General features: G+C 44.0%; 1 protein-coding gene across 7 annotated transcripts in view; it reads left to right on the plus strand.

The window, feature by feature from the left end:
- LOC141191427 (synaptotagmin-7) overlaps window positions 1–22209 on the plus strand; it is a 691596-nt gene that overhangs the window by 448022 nt on the left and 221365 nt on the right. For 6 of the 7 annotated variants that reach the window (XM_073661312.1, XM_073661311.1, XM_073661313.1 and 3 more), the window contains one exon: window positions 3299–3679. The exons of the other annotated variant lie outside the window; for it this stretch is intronic. In XM_073661312.1, coding sequence (XP_073517413.1) covers window positions 3299–3679 — 381 coding nt within the window. The remainder of the gene's footprint in view (window positions 1–3298; window positions 3680–22209) is intronic. 7 annotated transcript variants of the gene reach the window in all.

Here is a 22209-nt window from a genome sequence, read left to right on the forward strand (position 1 = left end):
TTTGGTAGGGTTCAGATCAGGAGACACTTGGCCACTGAATCACTTTCACCCTGTTCTTCAGAAATGCAACAGATATTTGTTTTGGATCATTTTCATGTTGGAAAAGTGCACGTCTACCAAGGGCACAGAGTGATGGCAGCATCTTCTCTTTCATTATAGAGTAGTACATCTGTGAATTCATGATACCATCAATGAATTGTAGCTCCTGATCCCAGCAGCTCATGCAGCCCAACATAAGGACACTGCCACCACAACCTTTCACTGTAGGCATCATTCATTTAGAAGAATGAATTTAGAAAAATGCATGGTGCCTATAGTGAGACATGGTGGTGGCAGTGTCCTTATGTGGAGCTGCATGGGTGCTTCTGGTGTCAGGGAGCTACATTTCATTGATGGTATCAACAATTCACAGATGTACTGCTCTATATTGAAAGAGAAGATGCTGCCATCACTCCGTGCCCCTGATAGACGTGCACTTTTCCAACAGGACAATGATCCAAAACACACATCTGTTGCATTTCTGAAGAAGAATAGGGTGAAAGTGATTCAGTGGCCAAGTGTCTCCTGATTTGAACCCAACGAAACAACTGTGGGGAATTCTGAAGAGACAAGTTGTCATCACTCTCCATCCAGCCTCTAAAAGATCTCGTTCTTGAAGAATGGAAAAAGATAGATGCTCCAATATGCCACAAACTTGCTTATTCCATATATGGCGCCCTGTTACGCACAGGTGCCACACAACCCAGTAGGGTGCATGGATGGACTTCTCCACAAGAGGCCCTCATTACATTCACACACCTCCACCCTACAACCTCAGACCAGCAGAGGGAGCCCGCAAGGGATATATATAGGGAGGGTGGAGTCAGGCAGCTCAGTCAGAAGTTAGTTTAGTGTTTAGTCTGAGAGCGTGCTGACGCTGAGCGCAGCGAAGACGCCGCTCATCTGCTGCTGCCGTAGTGAGGGCCCTGAGTGCGGCCGACGGCAAGGAGGAAAGGAGAGAGGAGTTGAAGGGGCAGAGGAGCGTACCAGGCTCACCCCGAAATATACACCGGACACCGGGTCGGCGCCTACAGGGACCCTTTATACCCAGTAGGGACCACCAGATACCTGGAGGACTATAAGTCCCAGGCCGACCAACGCTGACTACTGTACCAGGGCTAGGAGTCACGGAGGTCCCAGCGTCCAGGGAGAGTGATCTGCAAGAGAAGGCCCTACCACCAGGTCAGCAGGTGCAAGAGAGAGAGACAGTAATTAAGCGAGGCCTAGCTCCAGGCAGGTCAGAAGCTTAGCAAGTGGAAGCAACGGATCAGGAGGCCCTATACCCGCTCACTGGGGAGAGTCCAGAAGTGCACCCTTCGTACCGAGTACCGTGGACCATACCTGCATCTACACCAGTAAAGGTACCGAAGCGAACCCCCGTGTGAGAGTCTGTCATTGCCCCTGAACCGTCCTGGCCGTCTCTCACCCGTACCACCATCCATTACTCCACGCTGCCCTAAGGCCCGCTCCACCTGTGGGGAGCCGTTCCATCACAAGCTGCCCTACCATCTGCCTCAGAGGACTGCTCCGCAGCGGCGGCCCCCTTTGGCCGCATTCCACAGGTGGCATCACGAACACTATTCCAAATCCCCTATAAATAATTCCCCTTTTGGGTGACCGCCCTGGGCCACGGACCGGGCCAGCCACCGTGATATACCCCACCGGTATCCATAGAGGCCCGGCTGCCAAGTACCCCACGGCCCTGGGGGCGCGTCACATACCTAGAAGACTTGCTGCTGTCCTTAAAAATCATGGTCTCATACCGAATACTAGATTTTGTAGTTTTTGATGTGGGGTGTATTCATTTTTGCATCAAATAAATAATTTGAGAAAAACTAAAGATTTTGTAATGAAAGTTATATTATTAGCTTTATTTTCATGTTATGGGTTCAAATATGTTCTATGAAAGTCAGTCTTGTCAAATTTTTCTAAATTGATCTTATGACAAGTGACATATTGATTAAAATCTTTTCAAAGTGGGCATACTCACTTATGCTAAGCAATGCATATAATTAAGTACAGGGCATGGCTGAGCATCCCTGCAGGATGCCGAATCTTGTGATCGATGGGGGTCTTAGCAGTTGGACCTCCAGCGATCTTACACTTGTCATCTACCCTGTGCTTAGCTAGTAAAAGTTTTCATGTGTCAACTCCATTAAGATATCTGCACAGGACGATGAGATGGAGGTGTACTAAGCAAAAATAAGCAAAGTAATACAACAAATTGGAGTTTGTGGTATACAGTGAAAGTTTTGTGTGACATTTTTACACCAACATCAGCATTTTTCATGAATTAATAGGGCACTCCTATCTCGTACATTTATGGCAGCTCCATAAATATGCCATAAATGTATAGCAGAGATGGGTCCTACCAATCTATCTTGAAAATGGGACCCTATCATGCTCTGTTGTCAATGGAGAAGACTTCTGACCATTCTCAATATAGACTAGGAGGACCCACCCCTGCTATATGTTTATGGCATATTTTGTAGATATGCCATAAATATATAAGATGGGAATACCCCTTGAAGACAAAGGGGTATGGCAAAAAGGAGATGTAAAATATGATAAATTGTTACAAACTATGTGTACAATTGCATCATGAAAATGATTTGTGTGTATGTATGCCAGCTAGTAAGTGATACAAGAAAGAAAAAAGTTTGCCAAATTGATCAAAATAGAGGGTGTAGTGTGACGCAAGTCATGAATCCTGGCACACTACGGGCTACTAGCTTTGGGTGGTCTTTGTAAAGTGAATGAAAACTTTCTTCTTCTTCGAGAGTGTGTAATATTCGGGATATTTCTAACTGTATTAATCAGTTAAAAAGAACAATAAAGCTAACGCAAAGGTTCAGCTTCCAGCCATCACATAAGTAACATGAACTTCAGTATGTTCATTGGCTCAACCAAGCAAATCCTGCCCACAAGGAAAGGTAGCCGACATCTCCAATTAAAAAAATCCAGTTTATTTAAATATCCATTACAAAATCCGCCCGGCAAAGAACACTCACCGGACAACAATTATGTTTTGCTATTTTGCCAGGCTGATTTTTTTAATGGATATTTAAATAAACCGGATTTTTTATTGGAAGCTTCTTTGGATGTCTTTTCTTTGTGGATATTAATCCTTGTCGTCCCGATTGTTCCTCCTGATTCTTACATATGCTCTGATCTGACTTCTGTCTGGTATGTACTTTCCACCCTGCGTTGCCTATCCTTCACCTTTTTCCTTTCTTTCTTCTTTTCCACTTTGTCTAAGTTATGAAGACCCTACTCTGCCAGCAGCCACTACTCTTGATCATATTCCCATCTCTGGGGGAGACTTAAAGTGTCAACGTCCTCGCACACTGCTTCGCCAGCAGAGCCTCCAGCAACCACTCAGCCTCCACCAAAAGCACAATCACTGCCAACCAACCACCAGCCAGAGTCTGGGACAGCTCCAGATGCAACAACAGCCTCCATCATCCAGCAGCAGCAACACCAGCAATCCCCGCTCCCAACGCACAGGCCAGAACCGGCCACCAACCTCAGCTGGATCCAAGCACAGGACAGCTGGCATCAGGAACCGATCCAACCCAGGCAGCTGGGACCATGTGGTTGGTCAGATTCGCAATCGTGGTCTGGACATGAAATCTTTCCTGTAAGTCACTGTCCATTTCTTCCAAACTGTTGTATTCTTTTCTTGCTTCCTCCGTCTCCTCCATTGCTAGGACCTAGATAGGGAATAATACTGGAAATACTAACCATGAATATATTTCCTTGACCTGCATGGAACAGATGTCACAGATGATGTCTTGAAATTATAGATGTCTTGAAAGGAGAAAGTGAGTGATTCATGGAGCAGAAACCATATGTGACACCTATCTCTGAGAACACTGCTCACTAATGGCTGTTATCTAAGGGTGCACCATCCATGAGACAAGATGGGAATTTCATCTCCTTTCGTGTCTTAAAGGGGCAGCATTTGGCACAAGTAGATTTGTGTAGAGATCTTTAGCCAAAACTAATTGTTTTATCTGTTGCTATAGACTGACCTTTTCGAAATACAAGCTCTACTAGAACTAATACCCTAAATGGGATTTTTGCCATATTGACTATTTGCTAATCTACAACAAAAGAATCTTGTGGACTTTGGTTTCATTCGGCATGTTACTCCAGACTTCAAATCTTAAAGGGATTGTGTCACCTCAACTGACATGCAGGGGAATAAAGTGCCCTATAAAAATCGAAATGCTACTCTGTTCTGCAGAAATTAAGGTTGAATCTAATAGGCTAATTGTGGTGCTCGGGGCACCCTTGTTGTGGCCAAGAGGATTATTTCATTGTTCCGCCCTCTGGTTATGTCCCCTTTTCCTTCCCTGGTGATTGACAGCTCTAGCCGGCCTGAGCTATTTCTGTAGACACTCCAGGGAAGCCAGCGGTGTCGATCACCACTGAGTGACGCAGGGAGATGCAAAAACGGTGGGTGGAACGGTTCACTGAATCTCTTGGCCACACCAAGGGTGCACTGAGCACCTCAATTAGCATATTAGAATGAACTTCAGTTTCTACAGAATGGAAAAGCAATTAACATTTTTATATGGAGGCAGCGATTAGAAGACTGAGGGCTCGCTCATCACCGTATTTATCAGGCGAACGCTATCTGAATTTTTATCGGATAGCACTCGGACCAATGTTATTTAATAGGTCAGTGCTGATTACCGATTTCGTTCACTGACCAAATCTGTCTGTGAAATAATAGTGGCATGCTGCGATTTCACTCCAAAATCAGAAGCCACTCGCCCATTAAAGTCTATGGGTGCATAGAAAACATCGGACTGCACTCGGGTGACATCTGAGTGCAATTCGATTTCCGCACTCACACAGTGGAGAAGATGGAGACCTTTTGTTCTCCATCTTCTCCTCATCTATGATTCTCTCATCTGAGCGAATCAGATCACACTAAGTGGACACTTGGATTAAACTCGAATTAGAGTTTGATCCGAATGTCATTACCATAATCTATCTGATTTTCTCGGAAGAGAGAATCTACGCTCATGTGACCCTGGCCAAAAGGGGCAGTTTTTATCGACTCAGTATACCTTACAAGACTATTCATTGATTCATCAAAGTGTTTTTACCAGAAAAGTGGTATAAAACACTTTGAAAAACTGAAAAATTTTTGTGCAACGTGGAGTTGTGCAAACATTTTTTGACTTAACGTTTTCAAAATAGTTTGAAGCTTGTAAAATTCCGCAAAAGTTTCTAGCTAGGCTCGGGGTGGCACACACTCCTGCAAACCTACCCACAGCCGCACCAGCATCGGCTTTCCATTGTTGATATAAATGCAGTGGTCAAGTCAAGTCTACATCATGTGACTGATGCAGCCAATCACTAGACTCAGAAGAGATGTTGATGTGGATGGCACCAGACCTCTGAGCCCAGTGATTGGCTGCAGCGGTCAAGTGATGTTGAAGTGATATCTCTGCAGCAGTAATATAAAAAAAAGACCAGTGGAGAGCAAGCCTGGGGGCAGATTTATCATTGGTGCAACCTGTGCAGCCTCACAGGGGCCAAAAAGGTAAGGGGGCCCCATTACCACCTTCAAAACATGTAGAATTGTGCATTATGAGGAGATATTGGACTGCAAAGGATACATATATTGTTCTTGCACAGTGGCCTTTTTCTGTCTGTGTCCAACAGTGGAGACAACTTAGGAGAGGTATTGGGTAAGTACTGCTGTATTTCTTATTTTATGAGAAAGAAGCTCATGGAATAAAAATAAGTTTAAACTGGACAACCCCTTTAACGAGATCAGAGAGTTCATCACTTTATTAGATGGTATTACCGCACTAATGAGCATATAAATGTCCATATAGGCTAACAATATTTAGATTTGAGAGCCCTCAGTGGTTGATACCTTTAATGGCTAACTGAGAAGATGGTAACAAATTGCAAGCTTTCCAGACTACTCAGGTCTCTTCATCAGGCATCGAGTAGTCTCACAGCTTGCAATTTGTTATCATCTTCTCAGTTAGCCATTAAAAGGTATCAACCACTGAGAACGCTCAAATCTAAATATTTTTCTATCTACTGGCTAACACGGTACAAAGATATATATTTTTCCTGTATCATATAGGCTAATACAGTTGCCAGGGAGAGATGGAGTAAAGACCACTTCACATAAAGGCCAGGAAGTGATCGGATACATACTTTGGGGTCAATTTCATCAAAATTCGAAAAGTCAAAAAAAGTTTGCACAACTCCATGTTGCACAAAAATGTTGCAACTTTTTGAAGTGTTTTGTGCCAGTTTTCTAACACTTGAAAATTGGTGTAAAAACTTTGAAAAGTTGCAACATTTTTGCGCAGTGCAAAAAATTTTTACATTTAGTGTTTTCACACTAGTTTGAATCAGCTCCACCAAAATTGACGGGGCGGAGCAACGCTCGTCCATCAATTTCATACAGACTTCTGGTGTTTTGTACAGCAGAAATGCTACCCGTCATTGACTGGAGTAGCAGTTCTGGCACGGTGCATGGAGGTGCACATCATTCCAAAGGGGAATTGAATTCATTAAGTGGTGTGCTCCTTTAAATGAATTCGGAGTCTTCTACTCCAGCAAGACTGGCTTAGCGTGAGCATGAACTACACCAGTCTTAATGAATCAGCGCCATACAGCCTTATCTGTATGCCTTGGACTGGCCAACAGGAGAACAGGAGAATCCTCCGGTGGGCCCCTCTTATATGAACATCCTGCAGAAAACAGGATATGTCAACTTATAGAGTATACTTCAGTGACCAGTGAAAAAAGTTAAATAATTCAGGATTTAATTAAATGGATAGTCAAAAAAAAAAAAGAAACGAAAAAGACCACCTAAATAGAGTAAAAAATAGATGTTTCTAATAAAAACCTGTTAAAATATTTAGTGATTTTCCAATGGTATCTTTAAAACCTTGTTCTGCCCTGCGAATGTGACTGTCAGCCAGTGGGTAGAATTGCGCTTTACGTCTCCCTGATAGAATAGGGAATACAGACCGACCTGCAACCAGCTATCATTTAAAACAAAAATTTGTTTTGGAAAAACAAATTACTCAAATTGATTTAGTTGTCAGATTGTTGACTGATACACGTGTGTATTATCTATAATTACATATCTCGCATCATTTGTTATCTTACAGAGAAAGTGGCCTTGAAAGCTGGCTGTGATTACCAGTGCAGCGTACTTATCTACTAAGGGAGCATTTTTAAAGGGAGCAATGTTTTACATTGGGTGAAGAGGGAATCCGCCAGCTATTCATCGAAATTGAAGTAGCGCTCTACTCATCCTTTACATAAGCTGCAATTATCATTATAAACATTGTGCTTTTAGGTATAATCAAATCTACCAAACGGGTAACTATCATCATTTCAGAGTGTGCAGCTATAAAATAATCATTTTTTTATTAAATGTATCATGTTGAAGAAAAAATATATCTGTATGTCTGTGGCGCGGGGCGGCAGCCGCAGGCGAGCTGCGGCAGCCGCAGGCGAGCCACTTGTCTTCTCCTGTCATGCCGCTGCACGCTACATGAAAGAGGGTCCTGGCTGGGTGTTGGTGTTAGTGTTGTGTGGGCCTTACACCCGTGCAGGTCGCCTTTAGCCGATGGTGTTGGCAGGCCAGGACCACGAATTCAACAGATTAATAAAGGAGACTTCCGTTCAAACATGGGGACTTCTCTGAACTTGATAAGGGTTATGTACAAGGGATAACGGGCACACAGTCTCAAGCACGTTTCCTTCACAATAAGAAGCCTTTCCAGTCCCACTGTATCCTTCCTCTGTAGTCTACTCCAGGGCTCTGGAGACTATCTGTTTTGTCTCTACACTGCTATAACCCAACTTCTAGGCCACAGTCTTGATCAGCGAGCTTCTCTCTACTCACTGAGTGGTTCCGCATCCTATCACTATGGACGCCCTGGATCTACCGCTCGGGACACCCACTAGTCCCACGTTCCCAGTCCTCTTTAGGTCCGTCACCTTCGGCACTAGCAAACTCTTGAGTTTCTCTTATCTGATAATGCCTTCTGGAAGGTCTCTCAGTCTCCTCAGTAACTCTCTTTAGGATCTCGCTATTGCTCGCTCCAGTCTCTTCTAGCTGTTTATCACCCCTTGGCAGCACTGCACACTTGTTACTCTCCAAACTCTATTCCACAAAGCACAGTCCTGTCCCTATCACTAATCCCTCCACCTGTGGGCTAGTCCAAAACACTTAACTATTTCTGACCCTGCTGTCTGTTGCTGGGCAGAACTTCCTTATACTATGCACTACATTACTTCTCTTACGCTATAGATTCCCAATAACACTGCTACACACTATGCATATTATACAAACAATACTTAGTACACAGGCAAACTCCACAATGCAATACAATTAACATGACACAATATATACAAAGATACATAACATAATACACATGACGTGATGGGTGTCTTCAGGGGCAGGAACATGACAGTTCAGTACACACCCCTTCATGACACTGCACAGAATTATCAAACTAGGTGCATGAAATTAATTCACAACAGAACTTTTGGGCTCGGACTGTACTCAAGTCACTTGATGCAACTTTTTTATTCAACTCATTCATATTTTTTTAAAATTTTATTTTAAAAAGGAACATGCCTGTTTGGGACGCAAGGGTAGCAATGGCATCTGGACACAATTATAATTATTACATGGTAGGTAAGGAGCCTGTTACCAGATCTGCATCAGTCACAGGAACTTACACCTCTGGGCTCCACTGACAAAGATGCAATTTCATTTTGTTTATGGGCTACAGTATTGATGATTTTTTTGGGGGGGGCACAGTATACAGCAAAATGGCATATCATCTCATAATCTGAGCCTTAGCTGGTCGTAAACATAAGTTGGACCACAGTCCTGCTCTGCCCCATCTATACTGAGATCAGATGACACAAGGTAATACCAGAGAAAAGGACCATCCAGATTGAGGTCACCTTGTCGCGGTGGGATGACTTTTACACTTTTTTGATCAAAAACAGTGCCTACGAAGTACCCTATGTTATTTACTAGTACTATTACTATTTACTTACTTACAGCAGGGTATAAGCTCATTTTATTTCTATCTTAGGTTTTGTAAGGTTAAATTTGGCAGAAACTGCTGATTTCAGTAGGACAATAAAGGATTGTGTATAATGACAGCCTAGTAGATCTCCAATGGTAAATATAATGAAAAAGGAGGATCACACACGCTAGAGTTGATCATGTGTGATCCTTTGTTTCCTCAAGAGACAGGTGCATAACTATAAAAGGTGCAGTGGTTGCAGTTGCGCCCTAGCCCTGAAACCTAGGTGGGCCCAAAAGGTCTTTTTGGCCCATATAAGAAGATTTAATGCTAAATAAAAATCTATAATATTTTGTGGCCGTGTTGGTGGATTTTGCAGGAACATGAACATCAAGTTACACCACTATGGAGAGATAAACAGAGATGTCCGAGAAACACCAGTAGGTCTCAGTGGACCATCTGATCCATGTCTTATGTAGCACCATTGCATGCACCAAAATACCTGCAGTATCTGCTGAAGATGAAATGTACAATCACATATTGGCCCTTTAAACAAATGCCCACCCATGTTCTTCATGGATGAGCTGGGCTTCTTAGAATGCATAATAAGGAAGGCGAATTAAGATTTGTCTCTAGTTGTAGACCCCCTTCTAGGATGTCCATAGGCTCCAATTGAGTATATTAATAGAGGTTATCCAGGGGCTACATAAATTCAACAAAACAAAATATTAAAGGGATATTCTCAAGATTGGAAGTTATCCCCTATTCTTATCATAGGGAGTAACTTCCTGATCGCTGAGGGTGCAACCACTGGGACTGCCGCTGATCCCGAGAGCCAGGGCTCTTGTGGTCGATCGTGTGCCCTGATGCTCCACTCAATCTTAAGTAGGTGCTGAAGATCAGCCGAGCGCAGTGCTCAGCAATTTCTGGGGGTCCCATTAAGAATGAATAGAGCAGCTGTGCACATGATTGACCATCGTTGCAATCAGAAGAGCCCCAGTTATGGAGAACACAACTTGTGAACTTGAGAATATCCCTTAAAATAAGTCAAAATAAAACCTAAATAAATGTACTGGAGGTTTCTATCTCTCCTCTTCCACCGTTCAGTGGGCATTTAATGATTCATATTTCTATTCTTCGAAGACCAGATGACCTTTTAAGTTACATTTAAGATGAGACCGGTGACAGTAAAGGACCTCTTGCTTCTTTCTGAATATTACGCCTCTCTTCATATTTGGGCCCATTTTCTCTTTTTATTGTTATTGCAAAGAACAATCACCCCAGCTTCCCAGCCTGGAAATTAATAATTGTGTTTCCAGTCTGCTCTGTTACCAGACAGGGCTTGCCGCCTGCACTTAGGGTTACAAAAAGAAGCCGAAAACACGTGTTTTATACTTTAATCTCATCAATTAACAGAGACTTCTACATGAAAGAGAACAATTAGTGTGTTGGCCAGACGAGAAAGTATCAGGAACAGAGAGATCTGTTGTTCCTCCGAGCACGGCTTCCTTTATCCATTCTATTCTGTCTACATTAAAGGTGCACAGTCACTTTTAACGGGAAAACATACGCTTCATTTATCTGCCATCTGTATCCTTTCCTTTTAACATTCTACTTTGTGGCATGTTGCTAAAAGTGGCGACTAAATCAGGGCTGTTATCAGAAAAGCGATGACCAAAATATCATCTCTTTAAGCAGAAGGATCTACAGTTCTTCAGAATTTCATGCCATTCACTGAGAATTAATTAATAATTATCTAGGAGAACCTCCGAGTGTCATAGAATTATGTCCAATGTTACTTCTCATTTCCATGGTTGGCACTCTGGATTTGGTGATACTTCATGGTTTCAAGTTCTTGTAATTGCTTTAACCAGCAGAACTTATTGATAGACGCATGATGGAGATGTACAGTAACTGATACGTCTCTTTAAAGCTCCATGAGATACAACTGTGAACATGGATAACACTGTATCTACTGGATTTATTGGTGATGGCTTATGAATACATGGAACTTAATGGCTTACTAAAGACATACTCAATCACTGCAGCCTATGTAATGGGTTTACACGATATACATTCATAAAGTGTTAGGACCCCCATATTTCTGATATTGATGGATTCGGCCGGCGGTCTAATGTGTATGGCCGAATCCAACTGATTGCTGTAAGAAATATAGAGCACGCATGTCCAATTTCAGACTGCCAATCGCTTTGTTCTCTTTTGAGATAAGACACTTAGACAGGCGGCTTTCTCATAGAGAACACAGGATCATTTGGTCAAGCGTTCTTGTGTATGGTAGAGTCGGCTGAGTTGGCTGTCGGCCGAAGCATCGTTCGACCAACATCTATCTAATATGTATGGCCGGCCTTAAGCCTTCTCGTACACATTAGATAGCTGTCAGTTGAATGAACGTTCAGCCGTCAGCTATCTGTTTGGAACTCTTCAAAAAGAGTCTGGACAGACATCTGTCTGAGATTGTTTAGTGAATCCTGCATTGAGCAGGGGGTTGGACACAATGACCTTGAAGGTCCCCTCCAGCTCTAACATTCTATGATTCTATAAAGAGGCTGGACAGACATCTGTCTAAGATGGTTTAGTGAATCCTGCATTGAGCAGGGGGTTGGACACGATGACCCCAGAGGTCCCCTCCAACGCGAACATTCTATGATTCTATAATTCTATCTTGCCCGACTCTCACATAGACAGGAGCACTTACTCTGACCAGCGATCCTGTGTTCTCTGTAAGAAAGTCTCTTCTGGTGTCGACTAATCTCAAAAAAGTAAAAGAATCAACAGTCTGAGATCAGAGATGCCAGATCCTTAACTTCCCCGACAATCATCTGTAGGGCCCCATACATATTAGACTGTCGACTGAACTCGTCGATATTGGTGGGTTCAGATGACATTAGTCTACTCTGTATGGGGACCTTTAAGGCACTCGCAATAATGAAAAATTTGAGGGGCAAACTTCTGTCCAGAATGAGTAATCTCACGAAACACAAGGCAAAGATATGGTGAATGGTACAATCTTCTCATCCATGTGCATGATCACCATGCCGTGCCAACCAGCATGCATTCAATTGAATCCAATACACATCATCCATCTCATTCAGCCAAAGCAAAATCACAAATCCACACCAGTACATCTTCCGCTTTGGCTCTCTCTACTCTGAAAAGAGAGATGGCTTCATGAAACGGCTCTCAGTCTACATAAATACAGCAAACCTTTACCATTTTGTGGAGAAATAGATCCAGTTAAATGCATGTTGATTTATACACCGTGGTACTTATGCACATGGAACGGAAGCAGAAGTAAAGGATATGTCCAAAGTCCAGGGAAAGTGCTGAAGATGAGTCATTTTGGGGGTTAACTTGTTACCGCTTTGTGCATTTAATACTGTCACTGGACCCCAATGACTTATAAGGAAGAATGCAAAAGTGATGGAGGTATGAATGCAGATGTGAACAAAGTCTTTAAGTCCATGTATACTCTACGATCATCATAAACAAGCATTCTTAGGAACTCTCGTTTCATGATATTCTTGCAGTCTAAACAGGATGCCTTTCACCCGACGAACAAGCAAAACGATTGTTCATCAAGTGAAGTGATCTTTTGGTTTGCACATAGATCATCGTTCTTGGCGGTGCATTGACCTGTGTATACAGGACTTGCTCTATCAAGAACAGTGACAGCTTATAGCCATTGAGATCGTTCAGTGTAGCTAGGAGCAGTCTACCTATGTAAAGAGGTTATTAAATAACCACCGATCAGCAAACAAGCAGCTGATCCTCAGTCATTTAGTGCCACAGGTCAGCCCATATAAACAGACCCTTACACTCCCAAAAAACAGAAATTCTTGATAAGAAGTGTTTAATGAAGCACCAATTTGGGCAAAACGAAGAATGACATAGTTCATAGGGTTTTTTTTTATTGCAGCATTGGAGTGGTGCTACTAATTTAGGTTCACTGCCCCCAATCTTATAATTACCAGTTGCCGTCTTCTTCTCTTCCCGTCGCTGCTCCGGTTGGTTTCCAATAATTTGAATCCCTGAATGATTCCAGTATTTACTAGGAGATTCAGAAGTCACTACTCAGTGTAAGTCTATGAGAGCCAGAACGAGGCCAGAACGAGGGTCTCATAGACTTACACTGAGAGCTTGTGACCGTTACCTCTGACTTCCAGTCAATCAGAACTTGGCGGCCTGGGACCGGAGCAGCACTGGGAAGACCTGAAGACGGCTCTAGTATAATACTAGAGGCAGAGAACTTAGAATAGTTGCACCACTCCAGCGCTGGAGTGGTGATTGGATTGAAATAAAAAAGCTGTCCACATAATGCATAGATGTGACCAGACCTCCTTCAACCTAATTGGTAAGGCGCTGAGAAGTAGATTCCACCCCCAACCACTATCAGGAACTTTTCCACCCTGAAAAAAAAATTACGTTTTATAAACCAGAAAATTCCTTTTAAAAGGAGAATTGTCTTATAAATACGTTGGTGGAATGATCCCTTTGAATAAAAAAAAAATCCTTTGATTTTTTAAATGGGTGGAGACAGATTTACTTGGGCCTGCTAAACTCTTCTAATCATTAAGACGAGAGTCTAACCAATAAAAAGGCAACTCCTTTTAAAGCGAGCTCGTCTTGTACCCTTCTTTCCAATCCCTTCTGCACATTACGATGGAAATGTTCCCCGTCTTGAAAGGGTTAAAGTGTCAAACCGCTTCCATGCCATCAGCGATACATATTCATGAAAACATAACAGCCGGATTTACACCCAGGACGAGCCATAGAAACGTTTTCCCAGTCCCAGCTCTTGTGCACATGCATAAATCAGGCTGTGGCCTCCTGTGTGGAGAGCTGAAAATAAAACATCCAGATGCCCCCACAACACACCAGAGACATGTTGCCAGGAGAGTGTGGCATGTCCTTGGATTAGCAAATGCAGTAGCGTGGATCCATAAATAAGCACAATGCTGACTACATAATGGACAGAATGGAAGAAAATTAAAACTTAGCAAATGCAACTTAATTGTAACAACTTGATTGATGCTCATATGAATACCTGAATGGCTGTAGTGGCTTAAAGGGAATCTGTCAGCAGGTTTTTCCTATATTATCTGAGAGCTGCTTAATGTAGGGGCAGAGACCCTGATTCCAGAGATATATCACTTACTGGGCTACTTGATGAAGTTTTGATAAAATCACTGTTTTATCTGCTACAGATCTAGCAGTTCACTGAATGAGCTCTGTAAAACCCCACCCATACACCACTGATTGGCTGTGTACACTGTGCTTGGGCAGAAAGCAGCCAATCAGTAGTGGGGGGCATGTTTGGGCTACATAGCAGCAGGTTTACTAGTCCTCTACTGATAATCTCCTGCTGATAAAACACTGATTTTTCCAAGACTACAGCAAGTGACACTTCACTGGATTCAGTTTCTCTGCCCCTACATCAGGCTTCTCTCTCGGCAAGAACCTAGTAATAGATTCCCTCCTGTGCTCATATGTTAGGTCTGTACAGTCTTGAAACACAGTATCTATTGAAGTCAATGGGTCCCTGTTGTATTTCTGGTTTTATACATGTCCATCGGACACCTAATCATTACTTTCAGGGAAAATAACATTGGCAGATGCCGTGTATGAGGCACCATACAGCCACAGGGACTACGTGTGCCTCCATACAGCATTCATGTACCGCTTGGTCATATGCATAAGGCCTAATTTTGGAGGTCATAAAATAGGATGTACTTACAGCGCTAGTTTACGTCGCTAATTGTATTTTATTTAATCAATTGATTGAAAAAATACAACCAGTTTCAGTCTAATCTAAATCCAAGCAGGTTGCGGGCTGCCTGTGAACTCAATCAATTTTTAGTACCAGCCTTGGTTTTTCATTAAAGTGATTTTGGACGCAAACATTTCCTCTTGTTTGGAAAATTGCTTGTATATAAAAATCAGTTTCACATGGCCAAATTCAATAATGAAAGGGCTGTAAAACTATCAGAAAGTCACTAATTAACATTTCCACGCCTGGTAGTTGCCATAACAGAGCCGATGAAGACCAGAGAGATGGGGACACTTGGGACACATAGCGTTCAATCACCATAAAACGTCATGATTTTTTTACCTTTACCTTCGGAAATTGCAGGTTTCAGCCTGTTTATCTGTGGCTAACTTACTAATTAGCCACCTTACGTTCATTGTAGCCACCTATCTTGTCCTGGAAAAGTCTAGCCGTCAACTAGGCCTGGCAGCACGGATTTTATACATGTGATATCTCATGTGGAAAACGTGTGCATTCGACTGAATCAACCAGATGTTGTTATATGAATCACAGGACAAACAAAGAAAGCAACAAATATTCTGTTAGTCTTTGATATAATCACCTGGCAGTGACATTTATAATTTGCAAATATATTAAGAACTTGGTTAGTTTTAGGCTCTGTTCACATCTACCTTGTAGATTTGAAGAAAGTCAAGGGAAAAGCTAATGCTGTGGTCTTCAACCAAGGTTGGGATCTCGACTTCCACAGGCGTTCATGCCATGTCAGGTTGTGCCAAGGTGGAGTCTGTCCTGCCGTGCCGATGTGGGTCTCGGAGGGCCACCATCTGCCATAGCCTGTCCCACTTTTTATGTCACCAGCAGGTCTTAGTCACTTTGAAAGAAAAATCACTTTACCCAATTTGGATGTCCTCTGCCATTATGACTCTACCTTTCCCAACTCGGCCATTGTATGATTTCTTTTGCTGCAACCTGAGAGTGGCCCTCACAATTTATTGTACCATTTATTTAAGGATGGCTCAGCTGTAACATGGCACAGGGCAGTAGCCGTGGGCGAGTTACTTGTCTCTTACGCCCGATAGTGGGTACATAACTTAATGAACGCTTCCTTCAACACATGGAGCATTTTCACACACAGTCTCAGTTCCTTTCACTTAACTCGTCTCCACTAGATCACCTGCCTTCATGACAACCCAACACTGTAGTACAGTCCAGTAAGGGAGAGTCCTGTATTTCAGCCAGCGGTTCTGCGTCCTTTCTTCCTCTTAGGGGAACTAGTTTGCCAGTATAGCCTGTACTTAGCTTCTCTGCTTGCTGACGCCTAAAAACTCCCACTCGGAGCACTCTCTTCGTCATACGTTCCCTGTTCCATCCCGGCCTGTTACCTCTTTGAGTTATAAACTCAGGGCCGTACTGCTAGGTGTCCTGTCCCAGGACCCATCTCTGGTGCATCACTTTTGTCTTTCTGTCACTTCTCCTTTCTCTACTCTGGATCTCGGTCTCCACTCACCTTGGGGACACCCAACTCATGCGACTCTTCTGAGTACTCAGACCAAAGGTCTATTCTAGCTGCAAGCTAGGCCCCATCTGATTCACTACCAGGAATTCCTCTCTGATCTTGCTAAATAGCCCCTCCCACTCTGGGCTAGTCCCAACTCTTAACTCTATCGATTCCTTCTCACTACCTGTTGCTGGGCAGAGCACAGCTTCATCACATGACAATGCAAAACATTAAACAGGCAAACATTATAACGCATCACATCACAACAACACATGTGTCTTCAATGGGAAACGTGAGCAGCATGTCCATCTCCTTACACAGCCACTCACATAATTTATAGCATATTATGCATTTCATAATATTAATTTGTGCATGCAGAAACATTGCCAAGTTATCAATGGATTATCCAATGTACCTCATGAGTCCATACACTCTTCACGTCTACATAGTAGGGTGACTTTCTGTCATTTACCAGGCTGGAAGTCCTTTTTGACCATTTCCAAGAGTCTTCATGCAGTTTTGCAGATAGATGTCCTTTATGTTGATGGCCTCTAAGCAGGAGTGTATCTTTGAGTTTGCTACTGTAACTGCAAGTAGCGATTCCTTCTGGCTGCACATGTAGCCACACTTCTGGCCACCACCTCCTAGCATAGCCTCCTTGTGACTCCTGCCAATGGCAGAACCATGTTGTAACACTTAACACTACCTATTAGTCAACGTAAGGATCTACCATGACTCACACTGACGCTGGGCTGCAATTCTTCCTAGCTGTTGGCCATTAAACTCAGTTTTCTGACAACCAAGAACATTGCAAGTGTCTATCTGGTTTTATTTGACAGTCACAGTATAGATGTGAATAGAGTCTTACTTTCTTATTTCTACACTCCGCATGGAAAACCAGAATGGAAAATTATTCAAGTAGTGAACATGGCATAATATTGTTTTGCATGGCATGAAATCTTAGATAAAAAGTAAATAAATTGTTGCATTTACATGGGCAAAAATTTTTTCTAGAGGGAACTCATAATAGCCATCTTGGAGCCTAAATTGATAAGTCAGTTCTTTAGCCTAAACTAGCGTTAGTTTGCCACTGTAAAAAAAAATGTCCAAAATCCATGACACTTATAAGTTAACTGATTTATGTTGGATCCAGTTGGATGAACACGTGAGGTGGGCTGCGCTGCTGGAGTAAATCTATTCTTCAGAAATGATGAGAATAAGGTTTTTTATTCACAACACGTTTCAACGCCGTATCGCGTTTTCTCTAACTTTAATCCTCTTGAAATTGCCAGTTGAACTTCCATATCCTTCCCTATTTCCCTACTGGTTTAAGTGTTCCTGTGGGTATGTACTTGGCATCCATTTTGGGTCTTTAAAACATTTGTTTTTTTCTCTTGATAAAGATGCCAGTATGGTATTGAAACGTGTTGTGAATAAAAAACCTTATTCCCATCATCATTTCTGAAGAATCAATTTACTCCAGCAGCACAGCTCACCTTACATGTTCATCCAACTGGATCCAGTATCTCCTGGAGGATTTATCCACCAGCCACGGGGCCGCAGAAGCTGTTTTTTTTTCATGCCTACATAGGAGTTGTGTCGAAACTCCACCAGGTGAGGGTAGCGAGCACTCTCCTACTCTCCCTCCTTAGGGTAACACCCATTGTGTGCTCTGTTTCCTACTTCTAGATTTATTCGGCTGGTCTATGTTGGCGCTTTTTCTCCCATAATTTTGCCTATCTCAGCCCAACTTCTATCAAAAGGTTTTGAAATTTTGTAACTGAGCAGTAAACTTGTCTGTGTCACCTACATTCACAATAATCTTTGAATTCCTCCATCCGTGAAAAATGGACCTTTTCACACACTGTATGCAGAATTATTAGGCAATTTGTATTTTCAATGATTTGTTTTATTATCGAACAACTACAGTCGTTCAATCCAAAAGGTTAATAAACCTGAACCCTGAATATTTAGGAAAGTAAAAATGAGGTTTTGTCTTTCTTAGGAGAATATCTATGTGTGCAGAATTATTATGCAACTAAATGAAAACTGTAACATTTTCAATCTCAATTGTATATTTTCCTCTATAACCAACGAACTCAAAATGTACAAAAATACATTTCTGACATTTCAAAAACAATATCCGTTACCAATATTCCCCCCTTCTTTTCAATATGAACCATGAGCCACCCATCCATGAAGTGTTGGCTTCATAATCTGTTGACGATCAACTTTTTGGGCAGCACCAACCACAGCCTCCATGACACTGCTCAGAGAGGTGACTGTTTTCCTTCATCAGAAATTTCCCCTTTAAGAGCCCAAAAGTTTTCAATTGGGTTTAGGTCAGTTGAGAAGGGGTCATGTCATTATTCCTTCACCGGGCAGCCGAGCGATGGAGTCTTCAATGCTGCATAAAAATCATGGTTTTCTTTTGGGCCTCCAGGGAGGTTGTAGTTCTGGAATATGATAATGGCTTCCTGGTCGCTTCACGTTTGATTCTTTTCAAATCTTTCACAGTTAATGTTGTCTTTTTTTTTTTTCCTACACGTTTTTTTCGACCCTGTTGACGATTTGCACGAAACCATTTGCTGGTTCTGTGATCACGTCCCAATATCTTGGCAGTATTAATAAGGCTGCATCCCTCTGTAAGACTTGTAACAATTTTCGACTTTTCAGATAAATCTGTTTTTGGCCTATTTTGCCTGAGGAAATCTTTGCAACTCACAGCAACCAACCATAACACAGCTTTCATATTACAGGGATAGAATATAGAATTATAACTGTGCTGATTGGTTGCTAGAGTCAAAAAGTCAGTTTTTGTTTTAGGCAGTTGACGCGCCCCTGGGCCTGTGTCGCGCTGCGTTGCGCACGCGGGAGCTTACCCGGAGCCGGATCTCTTGAGGGTTGTAGTCTCGTGGCGGTGATCCGGTCCGTGCCCAGGGAGTCAGACTAAGTGGCGCTGTATTAGCGGAAGATGTTGGACGACTACGCCACCCGTTGAGTACAGCTAAGGAGCTGCTGCTGCAGGGCAGACCGCTGAGGCCGGTGGTAGGATTGTGCAGCGTGATAGTATAACCCCCAACGGGAGGGGTATGGCCTCAGGGCAGCCGACGTGGATGATGGGGGTAGCAGGAACCACTCGGAGACGGTACGGTGTAGTTCAGGGTCTTTACTGGTGACAACGATAGACCCTCCCGGAGTACTGGCTAGCGATTGGGGCCTGGTCAGTCCTTGAGCAGATGGGATCTCCCCTGGCCAGGCGGAGTTGTAGGCCTCCCAAACTAACGATACTCTTCTGGCTACCTTGCTAGAAGCGGGTATAAGTAGCCCACGTCCCTGAGTGTACCGTGTGGTGCTCACCCGTATGGCCGGTGACTCGGGGCCTTCTAGTAGCTTCCGCTCCACGACGGCGGTGCTGGTCCCACGCGTGTGACCGTGCCTTCGGGTTTCTGGGCCAGAGGACCTGCAATCCCCTGCCGGTCGGTTTCTGCTGCTGGAAGGAGTTAGTCCCCACAGCCTCGGACTCCGGGTCCGGTGATAACTTCTCAGTCAGGGCGAGCTCTGCAGCTGCCAGCCCCTGACTCCTTGTAGCACTGCTCCCACAGAGCTCCTGATGTTCTTTTCCTATATCTGCTTCTCTTCTCTGTCTCTACTTCTTCTCTACTCACTAACCCTGCCTCAGCCCTAGGTTTATATAGGGGAAGTTCTTCCCCTCCCAGGACTGGGCAGGAGGTGTGGCATGCACAGGATCCCTGACCAAGAGACCTCCCACCTGCTCTCAGACATAACATTGCCGTTACTGTGGAAACCAGACCCCTGGGGTGCCACATTCCCCCCTAGTGAAATTTAGTACTCCGGGACTAAACATATTTTTAGAAAAACATAACAAGATAATAATAATAATAATACAATAAGAAAAACACATAAAGATGGTTACGGCGTGTCCGCAACCGGGCGCAGTCTTTGAAGAAAAGCAAGGTGTCCATTTCACCAAAACAGGGAGACGTAACCAGGTAGGGGTCTCTCCTGCCCCGAGTCCTTAACAGTCTTTAGTCCGTCCTGGGTTACGCTCCAACTATACACAAAGGATTCCCGGTAAATCCACCAAGGACTCCTATAAATAACTAGAAACACATAATTATACACAAGCAACAAGAAAAACAGGTAACCACAAATAAAACAATTTATACACTTCAAATCCTCCAACGTGCGGGTAACTGGCCTCTAGTGGCCCTAGTGGACCTACGGAGCTGACTGTCTAGCCCTGAACTACAGGGTGTAGGAGCTGTCAAGGGTAAACTGGGCAGCTGTCTACCGGCTCTTTGACTCACTAGGGGTACGGCAGGCTCACTATAAGCAGAGGGTTGATCCTCCTGTTCTGCTTGTATGGAGTCTTCTGCCTCCTGGACCGGCTGCTCTTCCAGCTGTACCTGTTGCTCCGTAGGCACTTGGGATGCTGGTTGGAGGAACGTGAGGACGGGTACCACAACTGCACCATTGACTTGAGTCCAGGACCGAGGGAAGTCTCCGAGCACAGTACTAACCATATCTTCCCTTTCCTCTATGGGTTGATGGTCTTCCTGTTCCTCTTCAGGGTTCCGTAGCTGTTCAGGACACTTCTTCAGGTGATCCCGGGATACAATGGCTATGGTCTCCCCTCCATCTTTACTGATGGTACAGACTTTCGGGTTCTCGTGGCTTGAGGGCAGTACGGTGTACGGGTCCTTCTCCCACTGGTCGTCCAACTTGTTGAGCCGTCTTTTCCTCTTCAAGACCTGCTCTCCGGGTACCAGGGGAACAGCGGGAGCATACTGGTTGTAAGTTTTCTCTTGTCTTTCCCTAGCCTGACAGAGACTTCGCTCCACGCTCTCCTGTAATTTCCGGTACTGCTGCTGCCTCTCTGTGTCCCAGTCTGCTTCTGGTGAAGTGTCCTCGGGTGTCAGGACTCCCATTTCCAGGTCAACAGGTAACTTACCAGGTCTCGCCCTCATTAGGTAAGCCGGGGTACAGTTGGTGGAACCTACCGGGATGTGGTTGTATAGGTCCACTAGATCGGGCAGCTTCTCAGGCCACAGACTGCGTTCTTCCAGGGGCAACGTTTTCAGGAGATCCATTACCACCTGGTTCATTTTCTCACAAAGTCCATTAGTTTGCGGATAATAGGGTGTCGTCCTTATCTTCCGGCAGCCATACAGATTGCAGAATTCCTGGAAGACCTCCGCTTCAAAGGCAGGTCCCTGGTCCGTCAGCACTTGGTCCGGGTACCCGTGTGGACGGCAGAAGTGCTGCTGGAAGGCTCTAGCTGCTGTTTGAGCCGTTAAGTCCTTAACGGGGACGACAACCAAGAACCGGGAGTAATGATCCACAATGGTTAACGCGTAGACGTAGCCACTTCTGCTTGGGGTCAGTTTTACATGATCCAAGGCTACCAGTTCCAACGGCTGCCAGGTGACGATGGACTGCAGGGGAGTCTTCTGGCTGGCACGGTCCTTCCTTCTTAGGTTGCACGGGCCACAGTCTCTGCACCACCTCTCGATGGTTCCCCTCATGCCTACCCAATGGAACCGCCCACGCAGCAGGAACTCCAGCTTCTTCCATCCGAAGTGTCCAGCCCCGTCGTGGTATGCTTCCATCACCATGGCTGCGTCTCTCCGTGGCACCACTACTTGCCAGATTAGTTCATGCGTCCGGGAGTTAACCATTCTGCGGCACAACTTCCCCTTGTAAAGGAACAGTCGACTCTTCTCAGCCCACAGTTGCTTGGCTTCCTCCGGAGCGTCTGGGTCAAGGCAAGCCTCTGGCCGAGTCAGCATCTCCTTCACCAGCCGGACGGCAGGGTC

This window comes from Phyllobates terribilis, unplaced genomic scaffold, assembly GCF_046119375.1.
Source record: "Phyllobates terribilis strain yellow unplaced genomic scaffold, ASM4611937v1 Scaffold_41__1_contigs__length_11206878, whole genome shotgun sequence".
Taxonomy (NCBI): domain Eukaryota; kingdom Metazoa; phylum Chordata; class Amphibia; order Anura; family Dendrobatidae; genus Phyllobates; species Phyllobates terribilis.